Source organism: Micropterus salmoides, unplaced genomic scaffold (assembly GCF_014851395.1).
Source record: "Micropterus salmoides isolate LMB-PRFRI ecotype aquatic unplaced genomic scaffold, ASM1485139v1 Ms_hic_scaffold_17, whole genome shotgun sequence".
In the NCBI taxonomy this organism is placed as follows: domain Eukaryota; kingdom Metazoa; phylum Chordata; class Actinopteri; order Centrarchiformes; family Centrarchidae; genus Micropterus; species Micropterus salmoides.
Genome location: NW_024040817.1, coordinates 24,959,546 through 24,975,217, shown reverse-complemented (window position 1 = coordinate 24,975,217; position 15,672 = coordinate 24,959,546). Strand labels below are relative to the sequence as shown.

Sequence of the window (15,672 nt, the reverse complement as noted above, 5' to 3'; positions counted from 1 at the left end):
TAACTGTCCTGTTTTATGAAACATCTTTGTGATTAAGTAATTAGAGAAGAGTAAACGTGTTCAGAAGTAGCCTATTAATGATGCATTCACCTCATAAATTATGACACGTGGCTCTCCCCTATGTACATGATAGACCATAAGCTGTTTTAGATTTATTGACTACTCTGGACTTGGTATTACTTGGTATCAGATCAAAATCAAGTTTTGTGGCATGGCCCAGCCCTATTTTTAACAAGATTTGGCTCCATGGCATCAGTTTACACTGCCTGGCCTGACCAGTGTTGAAGAGCTTGAAACCAGGGACCACTGTCATGCTCCTAAATTCTAAAACATGACAAATGTTGTTTTGTCTGGTGCAATATGTGAACACACAAGCATGTAGAGCTGAATATCCTGCCCATCTGACCTCTAGTATGATCTGATAAAGCTTGCATCATTGGTTTCATAAAGTGCTGGCATCTGGCCTTTGGGTATGAAGTATAAAGAGCTTGTCATAAAGTATCTATAGACTGCTGTACATGAAGAGCATTAGGAGAAAGTAGCCCATACACAGCAGGCTTTTATTAGGTTACTATAGTAATGTAAATGGATTACAAGCACTGCTCAGCTCTCCTGACTCCCAATGAGTGAGCTAAATGATTCGCTACTGGATTTAGGCCCCCCTCTAATTGAATACAGCATACGCTGTGTATGGGATGCAAACTGTGATCAGTGTCATTTATGACTCTTATGTCTGACTTCGCTCTGGACATATTGCTTAGACAGAAGGATGGAGGAGGCTGGGTGGAAGACAGGGGAATTAGAAAAGTGCAGATGGGTAAAAAAAATAATAAAACAGTCACAACCTGCTGTGTTCTCCATGTGCATGTTGTGCATTTTCATGGCGGCTGCCAGGTTCTGCATACTGTATGCATTTTGTTGTTTCCTCCTGTCCAGGTCGCCAGCCATGGGGAACCTCATTAAGGTCCTTGGCAAGGATTTAGAGAACTGTCCACATTTTTTCCTGGACTTTGAAAGTAAGTGAGCGCCGGGGTGTGTGCACGTGTCTGTGTGCTTGAGATGTGAGAGCACATGTGTGCAGCAGAGGTGTTCAGTGGGAGGTCGCTGGGTGGGGTCAGGGCAGGTGTATTTGGATGTGAGCAGCTGAGTTGTTGATGGTGTGATGGAGTGTTGTTGTGGGTGTGATTTGTCATTATCAGACGCTCTCTAGTCCCACTCTCAGTACCTTTCTGATGCTAAAATCTGTTCTCTCCAATGAAGGTATAATATACAGAGGAGGAAACAAGCATCAGTGTGAATCCAAACCAGTTACATTTTCAGAGAAGAGTATATCTATGCTGTTACCTCTTGCTAAACAACACTACGGTTCTCAAATACATTTCCCAGAGGAAAGGAAACAGGTTTTTATTTATATTCTGACTTTTATGCAGAATATGGCTCCTTACTACATGTAAGGCTGTACTTTTATGCAAAGTATTTACAAATCTACATTATTCAAGAAAACCACGGAAAATGACTCAAATTGGAAAATGAAATAAATTTAAACCAAAAAAGACCATAAGTAAAACCTGCAATAAAACTATACATAGTATATGTATATAATGCCACTCCATTTGATTACAATATTCTCCACTTTTATGTCACGGAAACCCATGGCTCTTTTGCTGCTCCAGCTTTTAGTCACACTTCTGACACAGAGCTCTCATTACAGGGTTAACATCTGCCCACAAGTGGGGTTATTCTAATCAGATGGTGCATTCACATTTTTATTCAATGTCAATTAAAATTTTCTCTCATAAGATTTTGCTCAGTTCCTACTGAAACAAGATCTTTGCCAGAAAATGAGGAACAAATTCTTATATTTATGTTTTTACATTTAATTCTGCAAAGAAAAATTTGATTTCTGATTTTCTCTCTGCCATGTCCCATTTACACACAGTCTCTGTAACATTTGACCTTTAAACCTCAGGTTTGCCATCATTTTTTTAGCTATAAATGATACCATAGGAGTGGGATTAAAGAAGCTCCATGTCTATGTCGCCTGCTTCACCCAGGACATACTTCCACCACGCCATTCCAACAACCGCCTCTCATGTGGTCCCCCACCCCGACAACGTCACCTCTCACGCACCACACACACATACAACTCACACACACATACACACACGCACGCACAACCCCGACACCCATCCCCTCATCACCCACAGACTTCTCCCCTCTCTCTGTTCCAGGGGGCTCATGGGAAACCTCCTGAAAGTGCTGGCTTGCGCCGAACTTGAGCATGGCCCAATAGTTTTCCTTGACTTTGAACGTGAGACCATCCGCTTCTTCTTTTTTTGAGTTATCCCTTTCTCTTTGTTGCCTTTGCTTTGTTTTCCTCATTCCATCGATCTTAGCTGACCATTGTGTCATCTTTACGTCCTTATTTACTCCTTTCTCCCTCCTCAGCTCCTCTCCTCCTCACCCTCTTCTTTATCTTTTGAGTTGTGCTCGAGGGACTGGCATTTGAAAGTAATTTGGCTTCTTTCTAAAGGGGTCTTATTCACACGCGCCACATCTTATTAGACACAGACAGATGAACAATGGCATGGTGTAGCAAAATGACAACAACAATGCTTTGATCTCAGCTCCTAAGCTACAAAAACCGAGGAGAAATCAACAGTGAATGCCAGTCCTGTGTGGGTTTCTCTTCCTCGGGGATGATGATGGCTAACAAAAAGTCTATCATCATCCTTCCACCTACTCATCTCCTCATCCCCTATTATGTGATCTATTGCATGTCTGACCTATCTGTGTATGTATGTGTGTGTGTGTGTGTGTGTGCGCAAAACAATTTGTGTGTAAGAGAGTGAGAGGGATAAAGAAAATCTGAAAGAAAAAGAGAAAGATTTTGAAAGAGGTTGGCAATTAAAACCACCTCTATTCCCCCTTTTCTTGTTTTCCCTGTCAGTGAATTCTAAGCTTTGCAGTGTGAAAATGTCCATCTTAAAAGTTATTTACTAGTTAGTCATTTTAGTGCTCAGTTTTAAAATCTCATTTTGCCATCTTGTTAGCATATTTAACATTTGACAATTAGCACTAAACACAACGGCATGCTGCTAGCATCCATAGCTAAAAACACAAACCAAAATGTTCAAAATGTTCCCTTGAAATTTAAGTGATTTTCATTTTTCTTCCTTCTTTCAAAAACACATACTCTTTCATCAAACATTTCCTACTGAAGATTTTAAGACTGGTTATGATTATGAGACTAAATTAACTGTTAAGATGGAGATGTTTTGCGGTGTATCCCAACATATCCTGCCCCTCCTCAACTACTTTCCCCCTTTAACAGCTGGCTTCCTCCTCCTCCTCCTTTAACATACAGTCAGGTATGTTACAGTTGGAGAGGGAGAGCTCACTGCTGGCAGGAGACGTCAGCTGTCAAATAGACTGAATTTACCCTTAATTTATTATGCCTATGATTCACTTTACTTCAAAAGCAAGTGGAATGAGTCAGACTCAGGCATGGCAGCTTCAGACATGTCCCCCCACCCCAGTGCCATCTGTGAGCTCTCCTTCTCAACCCAGAGACACAGTCACCTCTGTCACACAGCTCAAAGTTTGGTTTAAACTCTTTACTGAGCTCTCATGAAGCGATTTATGGCTGAATGCTAATTGCCCTACCATGTTAAAGCCTTTTGTGGGATCAGGAGCAAATCTGAAACAATTACAAAAAATCGCATTTAAACTCACACACATGAAAAACATGATGCTTGGAAGTTCATCCTCACATGCTAAATTAAATCAACCCGTATTTGCTTAAAGTAATACTTTGGGAAGTGTGCTTAAGTGAAGAAAAAACATTTGCACAGGGACAGGCTAGCTGTTTCCCCCCTGCTTCCAGTCGTTATGCTAAGCTAACTGTCTCCTGGATCCAGGTTCATAATTTAGCATACAAATATTGAGACTGGTATTGATCTTCTCATCTAACTCCGCAATGAAAGTGAACTATTCCTTTAATGCTATGAGCATATGCTATGCTCATTTGATTATTAGTGTACCTCAAAATATGTTGTTGTTTACCACAGTAATGCAGAAGCACATTAGTTAGATCATCACTGAAATAGCGACGCTTGCTGTGCCTAATACGGCAGCCAGTGTGCACGTAGCACATATTCCACGATTCTGTTTCTCTCCAGGGAGGCGATGCCTCAGGATGCAAAAAATACTTGAACACTCCCACTCTCACTTTATACCTGAGTCACACAACGAGACAGATCGCTCCAAGTAAAGGAAACTAAACACAATGATGATTCAAGGGGACACATCCTAAATTGTGTCCCTCGAACACTTAATCCCTCCTGTATGCATGCAGCACGCCACATGGGCAAACAAAGCAGAACTGTGACTGGGAGGTGCCCTGCGGCAAAAACACCGAGTTTACAGTATATGTGCTGCTCAGTGTGTATGTGTGAAACAGAGAAAGAGAAAGAGTGAGCATGCCCAGAGGTAGTCCTCCCTGCTGCTTGTTTGTTTTAACATTCCTCACAATTAAACCTCAAGGGCAAAAAAAAAATGTGTCTACCCATTCACAGACATGGAGGAGGAAATAGAAAGTGAGAAAAAGATGGATAAGACCATTACATCTTTCTGATGGGACATTTACACCTATTCAGGCCAGTATAAATTTCAGCTGAATGAGCAGTTGAGACAGGAGTCAGACACATTGTCCAAGTGGTGCAATCCAGTAAATTTTATGGCACTTGAAAACCATCAAAATGTTTAACCATTTAACCATTTAACCATCCTCATTCAAATAGTTCCCTGAAATGAAACTGACTTGTCATTTTCTGGTCCTTATTGGGTGACCACAGACTGTAATCAGACCTCACTGTGAGACAGAGCATGGCTTGCAGCTCTCTTGGTATACTTCTGTGGGTAAATTGGATCATTTATTTGGTGGCCAGATTTTGACCTTAGATGTATATGGCTGCAATGTCAACTAACACGATGAAATGCTGTCATTTTCTCTTTTCGGGACACTTTGCTTTTATTGCAGTCATGTAGCGAGTAATTACTTATCTCAGAATTATATCTGGCCTTTTAGGATATAATTTTTCCAGCTCTTCCTTCATCACTAACCTCTTTCTCTCCTTAAATCCTCTCTCCTTTGCCCTCCCATTTTCTTCACTTGCCTCCCTCCGGTCCATCTCTCCTTCCCCCTTTTCTGCTGCAACCCCTCAATATTTTCATCACCACCCGTACCTTACATCACACTTTCACTTCCCACTCCTGCTCTCTTTCTCCCTCTCTTCCTGTTTTCCTCCGTCCCTCTTTACTTTCCGTCCTTCCTCCCCTCCCAGATGCCCAGCCCACAGAGGCAGAGACAGCCGTGTGGAACCAGGTCAGCGCTGTGCTGGAGGAGGCTCATGGGATCCTAGCCGAGCTGCAGTCTTATAATGGCGCGGGCCAAGAGATACGAGAAGTGAGCACGACGCAGTCAATAAGTGCTGAACGTCAATAAACAGTCGAGCCACATCACAGTGTGGAGAAAATAACACTCATGTGTGATTCACATGCCCTGCCTGGGTGAAGTTCTGACATGTAGTGTACCATGCAGTGTGCACTGAATGTAGGCAGAGACAGAAATGTGTGAAAGTATTTTTTCAAACAAACATTTCATGCAATATGTTGTTTTTGGTGGCAATGTTATGGTAGAGGCATAAATATTGTCCGCTAGAAAGCTGGCGCGCTGGTCTTGATGTACACCAGCTTTAGTGTGTTCAGGTTCAGCTTTACTCAGCGACACATTACTGCAAACCAGTTCCCTCTGCAGCATGAACGATTGCTGCTGATTAGCTCAGCTGTAAGTGTTGCTCTACTTTTTAATAAAATAGTGCTGAATCGTTTCCTAACCTTCCTAATAGACACTTTCACTAAACTACATTTCACCAACCTTTTCTTTTAACGTATGCATCAGCAGAGGAGTTCCGAAGTCAGTGTTGAACCTTAGCTGCTGTAGGATGTGACATGAATCTTTTATGTTACTTAATCCCACCAGGAAGAAAAATTAATTAACATGGGAACGTTTATCTTGAATAAATCCAATATACACTTAAGAATCCTGCTGCTGTAAATAGTCCCTAGCAAATGTGTATTAATCCATGGCTGAAAATAGTCCCCGACAAATGCACTGTTGACTCCTGTTTGAGTAACATTAGCTAAAACTGCAGGGCCCAGCTGTTTTAGGAGCTGTTTTTGGAAAAAATTTAATAAAACTATGGATGTGCGACCCACTTTCTAAAATGTACATCTTCAATATGAACAGATGGGCTTGGGGCAGAGTACCACAGAAGCAGTAGAAAGTTGGTAATATTTACAGATGATCAAATGTATTGATGAGTTTAGTCTATTTGTGGGCTTTGTTGATAATAAGAAAAAGAATTATGTTCCTACTTTGTTGAACATTCCTGTTGGATAGTTTGGTTAACTATGTATATATAATTATTTATTACAATAGCGAAATAATATAGTGATATATCATTAGGTGGATATTATATGACGTCAGTAAAACTAAATTAGGTTTGGCTGGTAAATTATATTTGATAGTCTTTTCATAAACTTCACTTTGCTGAACTGAAATCACTATAGTATGGAAGTACTTTCAAAGTTGAAAGTGAAAATGTTTTATTAAAGTGAAACATTGCTTTAAGGAAGAGATGGGGAGGTTTAATCATTTCTGGAAAGTAACATCTGTGCTCCTGCCTGTGTTCCTCGCCTGCAGGCCATCCAGAACCCAGGTGACCTAGCTCTTCAGGAGAAGGCCTGGAACGCAGTCTGCCCCCTGGTGGCTAAACTGAAGAGGTTCTACGAGTTTTCCCTCAGACTGGGTGAGCATGGCTATTACATACAGCCTACAGAGTAATTTCAGGTGATGTAACACTCTCTGGCGGCCATGTTGGAGGTCCAAAAGGGGGCTAGCTAACCTAAATCTAAATTTAGAAAGAGTATTTGCTTTATAGTCAGCCAGTCAGTTATCAAAGAAGCAAGGCCTTGACTACTCCAACCAAGAGGTGCAATTCTCCACCTCTGTAGGTGAATGTGTGGTATGGGTGGTATAGAGTCAGAGGACAGGGGGAAGACTGCACGAAATGTAACAGCAGTAGAAGATGAGGTGAATGGTGCACACAGAAAGAGAAGCATCACTCACATTCATGTCTCTTTGCTTCTTGCATTCTGACAAAGCTATTACATCTTTCTTTGGTCTCAGCATTCGTTGTGCATAAACGCATACAGGACTGCTGATACGTTCAACACTGGTCTCACACAATACTAGTGCATGGTAACACTGGCTGCTGCATTGTCTTTCTGACAGCCACAGTTACAGGATGTGAGACATGTGACATGTATCGTAGGTGACAGACAGTTAACGTTCCATTCATTGTGACCTTGACAAGTACAGTAAAAGGACAGATATTTGAACCACAGCACACTGAACACATTAAATATGCAGATTCATTTTGAGGTGATGAACAGCTCCACTCCATGTTACCATGTACCACCATCGTGATTTCACATTTGCAATTACAGTCCAGCAGCATTCCTTACACACACACACACACACACACACACACACACACACACACACACACACACACACACACACACTATGATGTCCTCTCAGCCATCTCTGCAGAATTCTGACCTAGCAGCCAGGCAGCCGTTGCTACGGAAACAGTGGTACATGGTCGTCCAGCACAGAGAGAGACTGGGGGAGAGGAGAGAGAGAGAAGTATGAGCAGAGGAATAGAGTTTGGCTGCCGCCTCTGCTCTGCCTTCCAATAATATTTCAATCTCATGGACACTGTGTTCCCAGCTTACCATAGAAACAGGGCTATCTAATAATTAATGATGTAATTATTATGTATGTATCAGCAATAATGTACTTATGAGATACAGTGTCTTGCAGACATCCCCTTACTGCCCTCCTTAAGAGAAAAAGGGATCAAATCTGAATCTTACAAAGAGAGAACAAACAAGAAGATCCCTCCTGTTTTGCCCCTAGCACCATTTTTGTTGAGTTATGTATTTGATCAAAGGGAGCAATAAGAGGTTGAGAGGTCCCATGTAATATAAACAAACAGCTGCAGTGCCTCTATCCAATATGTCAGTATAGACCCTCAGGAATCAGTGCTCAGGATAGGGACCATGTGGTCTGTGCAAACAGCAGGAGGCCGAGTGGGTTTCTGCCCAGGCCCTTTAGATGAAACACTTCAGTGCTGTATTTATAGAAGGCCCTTATGCATTTTTAATGCAGAGGAAGGGATGGGGCCTCTGGAGAGTTTTCTTTACTTTGCATTACTACCCCATAAAGCCTCTGAGGTCCAGCTCTGGTGTCTGATTTGTTAGAGGCAGCAAAGTAATGAAAAGGCTTAGGTTCACTGGCATACGTGACAGAATGGATATCTGTATGGTCACTGATATGGTGTCCACAAGGCCGCTCAAGGCTATATGATCAGCCGCAGTGTTATCTCTATGGAGTACCACTTACAGTATATATTCATTTAGTTTGTCTTGTGGAGTGAAATTTACTGTTAATGCCTGTGGTCATGGAGGGCAAAAAGAGAGCTGCTGAACTGCCGAACCTTAGAAAATGTCAAAATTACTCTCTGGGCCCAGCCCAGTGTATCACTAAAAGACTTCTACAGCAATGCTTGTGGATCTGTGGCGCTGCATATTGCACTAAATGTGAGACAGAGAAAGAGAAAGGGAAAGAAAGGGAGAACGATTGTGAAAGACGTTGATGAATGAAACCACCTATATTCCAACGGTTCTCATTTCCCCAGTCTGTGAATTCTGCACTGGGAAAATGTCCATCTTGACAAGTCATTTCATTGTGCTTTTTTTTTTTTTGCAGTAAGTTGAACATTTGAAAACTGAGAGCCTCCTGCCATGCCAGTGGCTCTGTGAAGTCGTACCTAAATGCCCTGTTACCTTGCTAACATGCTTACAATGACAAATCAAGCATGTTAAGCAGGTATAATGTTAACCATGTTCACCATCTTACTTTAGGGTATTAGCATACTAGCACTTGCCTATTAGTAGATGCGTGCGTAGCATAGGTGCCAGGTTTTAACGAGGAAGAAGAATGTGTGGACTTAAAGAGACAACAGCTCTGGTTTTACTAACTTTCCATCGTGAATCTGACAATTATAGGAGTGCAATGCTAAATCTGTGGAGTACTCTTTAAGGGATCACCAAAGTCTTAGGAGTAATCCTGAAGTGAATATGGATGTCTGTAAACCGTGAAGTATTTCAGTCTGAACCGAAGTGGTAGACCGACCGATCGACAGACCAACATTGGCATCCTAGAGCCATGTTGCTAGCACATTTAGAGTTTAACAGACATGTTCCAAAGTCTGATGGCTCTACTGGTAGATGTCTGGCCACATTAAATGTTAAATCCCAAAGGTTTATTATACTGCCTGAGGCCAGACTCCACGGTACTTGAAAAGTGCCGGGTCCATTTCTAAAAGCAGGTATCCAGTGATGTCCAGTGAGGATGTGACAGAAGTGGATTAAAGTGATATCATCTAGTTTAAATCCTGCTGCTGCTGCATTTTGTTATTTAAATATGGTGACATGAAAGAGACGTCAGATCCGGGGCAGATTAGTGAGAATTACTGCAGTCTGAACATGAGGCGATAAAAGCCTGTACAGCAGCAGCAGCAGCAGCAGCAGTATGACATGCAGACACATTTCTGACGCCCAGATATGTTTGCAGAGAACGCCTTGCGCAGCCTGCTGGAGGCGCTGACCAGCCCGCCGTACGCTCCCATGCAGCACCTGGAGAGAGAGCAGGCCCTGGCCAAACAGTTTGCTGAGATCCTTCATTTTACACTCAGCTTTGATGAACTAAAGGTGAAGGGAATCATGTTTTGTCTCCTTATAAGGCCTATGTTTTACTGTACTGAAAAATCAATGTCTTCCTCGAATTGCCTTTTGATAACGTAAATCACCTCTTCTCTGACCACACAGATGACAAACCCAGCCATTCAGAATGACTTTAGCTACTACAGGAGGACTATAAGCAGGAACAGGCTGAACAACCAGCAGGTGAGGCCTTGGCTGTTTACGTTGCATGCATGATCAAATGTTCAGCTTAAGCAGCATGGCTTCACTTTTCTCTTTAATCATTAATGACTGAAGTGCAGGTGTTCCTTTCCTCCTAACAACACAAGCAGTATTTGATTTGGTTTTTGAGTTACACAAGTTAGTGTCAGGACTTGCTTCATCATCCCTAGATGACATGATTATTGGACTGGGTGCAGTCGATGATGAATGCTTTTTAAAGATATGATATCCCTTTTGTATTGGCACACAGCTGGAAGCGGAGAACGAGGTTAACAATGAGATGGCTAATCGGATGTCCCTGTTCTACGCTGAAGCAACACCAATGCTGAAGACTCTGAGCAACGCCACCACCAAGTTTGTTTCAGAGGTAGAGAGGATTTTAGTGTGGTCACTTTCAGTACTGAGCAGGAGTCCAGATTTAATTCTCATAGCTTCAGTCATTGAAAGCAAGCATCAAGCAAAAGTCACAAGGAATTGATTAAGAAGGGATCCTAAAAATAAATCAAGGGAGCGTTCTAGGTGGTTTTCCTGCACAGGTGATAGCTTGGAGACCTAAAGCCGGTGGGGGAGAAGTAAAAGTAGCAATACCACAATGAAGAGTAATCCATTACAAGTAATTAGGTAAAAGTTAGTATTATCAGCTAAATGTACTCCGTGCAGAGAACTGGTACCTGTTAGGTACATAATTATATATTATATTTTTGGAGTATTACTGATGCATTAATGTGTAAGTAAGATTTTTATTGTTTTAGCTTGTAGTTTTGGTGGAGCTACTTCTATCTATTTCAGATTATTGGGTAGATTAATATATAACAATGCATCGGATAAATTCAGACTATGGGTTGAATCTCAGGACCAGACTGTTAGTGGTTGAGTTGCATTGTGAGCAATGTATACAGGCCATTTCTGAAACAAGGCAAAGACACACTGGTACTAAATCAAACATTAATCAGGGACTGACAAATATCTACATGACTCTACAGATACACTCTTGTCTATCTTTAGTCAGAGTCAAGACATCCTGCGCTAAATGAGCAGAGAGTTCAGAGTCTGTTTTTAAAAAGCTACAGAGCACAGAATGCACTAGTGAAGTACCAAAGCTGTTTTACCCTCCTTATACTTTTCCTAAACTCTGCAGATTTTTCTGTACTGATTTGTCTTTTTTAACCCCCACCCTTCAGAATAAGACCTTGCCCATCGAGGACACCACAGACTGTCTGAGCACCATGGCCTGTGTGTGCCGTGTCATGCTGGAGACTCCGTAAGTACTTTTCACACTTTCACTCTCTACCATCCCTTCCTCAATCCATCTCCTTCGTTCTCCCCCAAAGGTCAGAGGCCTAGATTTTAATTAAGAAGCCCATTCAAAGTGAACACAAAAAAGGCCTTCTCATGTTTGAGCCACTAATTCAAGAGACTAAATGACATCATTCATAGAGTCCTTCATGCTAAATTTTTAAATCTTTAGATATCTTTATGTGACTAAAAAGTGATCAGCAACTTTTCATGGCAATCATCCGCAGCAATATCATCCTGTCATTGTGTGGTCCCCTTGACTCTGTGTCTCATTTGTCGTATTTAAAAATGTTCTTGTATGTTAAACTCCTTTCCTCCATAACTGTCTCCGTCCCAGGGAGTACCGCTGTCGGTTCACCAACACAGACACCATGCTGTTCTGCATGAGGGTGATGGTGGGAGTCATCATTCTCTATGACCACGTTCACCCTGTCGGAGCTTTTGCCAAGACCTCCAAAATCGATGTGAGTGAACACAAATGATCAGCGTTTAAAACATATGATTTCTGCCACACTGTGAAAAACTCCCTTTAAAAATGTATAGTGGATTCGAATTCAAAACCGTACAGCATTTCCAGCCCAAACTGACTCAGGTAAACTTCTGTACCTGATGATGTAGCTTTTGTAATGAAATAAAGGAAACATTTTAAAGGGAGGGTTGCAAGTCCTTGGGAGGCAGGGTACACACAAATACACACACACACACACACAACCTTGTAGTAGACCAAGCTATCCGTTTTAAATCAGGTTTATATTTTCATTAAAAGACTGGATATTGGCCAGTCATGTCATGCAACTCTAATGCACAGGAGGTGCGTCCAAGTTGATGTAATACCTGAGGGATCAATACATTGTTTTTTTTTATGGGCTATAATAAAGCTTGAATTAGTTATAAACTGACATTGTGACTAGGTTCCACACAAATATACACGATTCAACTGATTTCTTTCTGAGACTGCATCATTCAACTTTACAGTCAATAAAACGTGCAGTAAAAGCTGCCTAGTTCTGCCTGTAGAAGCTGCTCACTCACCAAAATGATGTTGGACCACTGTTTTCTGTCTGTAAATGCTGTTTCAGATGCTTGTCTAAGATTTGATGGGGAAGAAAGTGAACCCCCAATTTTTTATCAAATGTTTGCTGGGATAACAAAACTCAAAGACAGCCTGTTAACAATCAGCATGAAAAGGCAATCCTGAGAATCAACCTAAAACCAACGCTATCACTATAAGCCTTCATATTAATCTAAAGGTCTAACCCAGTGGGCTTTTTCTTGTGAAAAAAATTCAAGCTGTGAAAATACTTTAAATCAAACCATCTGAGGAGCAAAAATTACCACTGCTCACATCTCATGACCTGTAACAAGCCAAGACGACTAGGAATCACCGGTCTAACCTTATAAAGATACGTGTTTGCTCATGTATGATACATAGTCAACGTTATACAGGTAGATGAGGTCACTTACCTCTATAAATGTGTGTATTTGAGTCGGTGTGCGGCAGCAGCAGGAGACGAGGTGGATCTGAGGCTGCTGACCTTTCTCTGACGCCATGTGTTGTCTTTGTGCCACACAGATGAAGGGCTGCATCAAGGTACTGAAAGAGCAACCGTCCAACAGTGTGGAGGGACTTCTGAACGCACTGAGGTGTGTATGAACGTGCGTGACAGTTGAAGAGATATTGAGAGACACAATGCATACAAATTACAGATTTTGACATATCTCTCCTCTTCTTGTCGCCTTCCTCTTCAGGTACACGACACGGCATCTAAATGATGACAGCACCTCCAAACAAATCAGGGCCCTGCTGCAATGAGAAAGAGGAGAGCGGTGGAGAGAGAGGGAGGAAAGAAGGAGTGCACTTGAAGGAGGAGAAAAGCGAAGAGGAAACAAATGCCAGTGGCTGATAAACCTGTTTGTTTACAACGAACAAAGAAAATCATCTCCAGGTTAAGTGAAACCTGATGATAACAAGAAGAGGAAAATAATTATATATATTGTCAGCTGTCCATCATTCTGTCTCTCATTTTGTAAAGTAAGGAAAGAGAAAAGCCAGAAAAGAAAATATAGATATATATTAAAACAAGTGAAACACAAGCAGCAGATGAAAATACGTAGGATTAAAGAGAAGCTATATTGCAAAATTTAAGGTCAGAACGAAGCAAACTGAAAATGTACAAAAAAAAAGGGTTCATGTTCCAGCAGTAGTCTGACAAGTATTTTTGCACACACTTTGAAAACAACGCCATCTCCTGTCCCCTGAAATCTGATCGCCTTGTGCTCTCCTCACACACTCAGTTTAACTAGAGGGGTTTGTAAGCTCTCGAGGTTGCAGATATAGCGGTGTGGCTGTCCTCCTTCAGCTGCACTGATCTCCACCTACAGGTGATTTATGAGGCAATGTGATGGATACACTCCGGAGATTTGCTTCTACCTGTTTTGTTTCTTTTCTGTGTCGGTGCAGCTGAAGGTGAGGCGGCAAGGACTTGAGGAGGTCTTTTTAGGATGCCTCCATTTTTGCCCAGATTTCTTCCTCGTTGCCCATCACCCTCACGCCTGTTCCCCCCAACGATCCACCCATCCACCGGATATGTGTTTTTATTTCCCTGGCACAAAAAAAAATTCATCCATGTTGTGTGTGCCCTTACGCTGTATGTATTCCTGCACAAAACATCTCGTGATGTTGTCTGGCTTTACTTGAACAATGTTGTACACTCTTTCTCTCTCTCTCTCTCCATGGTGCTAATGTGGTTTAGATATCACAGTACTAGCTTGTTAGATATCATTTTAAAATATGATATCCCCCTCGCCCCCTTTTTTTTGCTCTAACGTGTTAAACAGCAGATCCGCTATCAAATATTCTGTGATTTCACATTGGTGCACAAACAGGGGACGAATCAGATTTTACATGACCTGTAAGAAACCACAGCACACTTATTTCTTCACCCAGTGCCAAAGCTGATTGGTATTTGCTTTTATTACATCATTAAGCCAGGCTCGAGGAGGGGGTGGGGGTGGTCTATTCTTGTAAGACATCACTGATCATCATTTTCAAGTCCATACGGGGATGAGAAACTGCCAAGACAACGTACAATGACACAAACAGGTCAGACAGCGGTCAAAATTTACACACATGAGATCTGAGTGTTCCAGTGTAAATATGTGAGGCTTTTCTCAACCGGCATCAACATGGTCAGCTTGGGCCCTCGAGGGAAAACACAACAAACTCTGACATCTGCATACAACTAGAGTTCTTTCTTTTAGTACGAGGTCGTACGAAGTAATTAAATATGTGGGAAATAAAAATGAAAATAAAAAAGATTCAAAAGGAGATTAAAAAGAAGTGCTGTACTTTGGATGTCTATAGCCCTTAGTCTAATTTAATTTGATCTTATAATATATTTTCTATACAGGGGTATGTGCACAAGCATATTCCGTATAAATATATAGATGGCATGTTGTAAAAGTTCTGACAGAAATGTGTAAATAAGGTGTTTTTATTCATTTTTAATTGTTCAGTGACGCTGAAATTGGGTATGTGTTGTCTCTCAGAATTACCACGCGTTTGGCTTGGACCATCGGACTTGCCGTAGTCATAGGTTTCAGAAATTCAGCTTCATTATGGCGAATGAATCAGAGGGAGGGGAGGGATGCTGAGGGGGTGGGGGTGGGGCTGTCCATTTGCTTGTTATTTTGTACATTTTGTGCAACAATAAACTTGTCATTTATTACATTCAACCACTGATGTTCTGTGTCTGTAGAGCTTCAGAGCTCCATCAATGACATTAGTTGTTGCAGTAACTGATACAGATATATGTGGTACTGAACTGGAACAGATTTCATTTATGTTTACCATCAAATTAGCTATAAGCACCCACAGTGATATGCAACACCTTGTTTCACTGACGCTGTTTCACTCAGGAGTAGTGCTGCTAGTTGCTGCAGTTAGTTTCCGCTGCCTTGCTAATGGCCATGATCTTAATATGATATAACTATGTTTAATTAAATTTAGTACTTCAAACAATAATCAGGTGTCCCTTTGAATACTGAAACAGATTTTTCATACTGTATTTGACATTTCTCTTGTTCATACTGGCCACCAAGAGATTCCTCCCTAATGCACTTCCAGTGTTGTGGATCTACAATCCTCATCTTCTGCAGAAACATATTCAAAAGTTTATCTGAAGCTACTATTAGACTTCAGAAGTCTGACTTCATCAAGTGGACATCTTCAAAGTTACTTTTTTTTGTATTCCTTGTTTT

General features: G+C 41.5%; 1 protein-coding gene across 7 annotated transcripts in view; it reads left to right on the top strand.

Moving 5' to 3' along the window:
* Positions 1-15,147, top strand: part of fam49al (family with sequence similarity 49 member A, like) — a 33,550-nt gene extending 18,403 nt beyond the window's left edge. For 3 of the 7 annotated variants that reach the window (XM_038725439.1, XM_038725441.1, XM_038725440.1), the window contains 10 exons: positions 2,232-2,311; positions 5,346-5,467; positions 6,767-6,872; positions 9,767-9,903; positions 10,021-10,098; positions 10,367-10,483; positions 11,298-11,377; positions 11,750-11,876; positions 12,986-13,056; positions 13,162-15,147. In XM_038725439.1, coding sequence (XP_038581367.1) covers positions 2,239-2,311; positions 5,346-5,467; positions 6,767-6,872; positions 9,767-9,903; positions 10,021-10,098; positions 10,367-10,483; positions 11,298-11,377; positions 11,750-11,876; positions 12,986-13,056; positions 13,162-13,225 — 975 coding nt within the window. In that variant the 5' untranslated portion in view covers positions 2,232-2,238 and the 3' untranslated portion in view covers positions 13,226-15,147. Of the gene's footprint in view, positions 1-936; positions 1,017-2,231; positions 2,312-5,345; positions 5,468-6,766; positions 6,873-9,766; positions 9,904-10,020; positions 10,099-10,366; positions 10,484-11,297; positions 11,378-11,749; positions 11,877-12,985; positions 13,057-13,161 lie in introns of those variants that run through there. The other 4 variants (XM_038725442.1, XM_038725443.1, XM_038725438.1 and 1 more) reach the window with 3 other exon arrangements.
* The last annotated feature ends 525 nt before the right edge of the window (positions 15,148-15,672 follow it).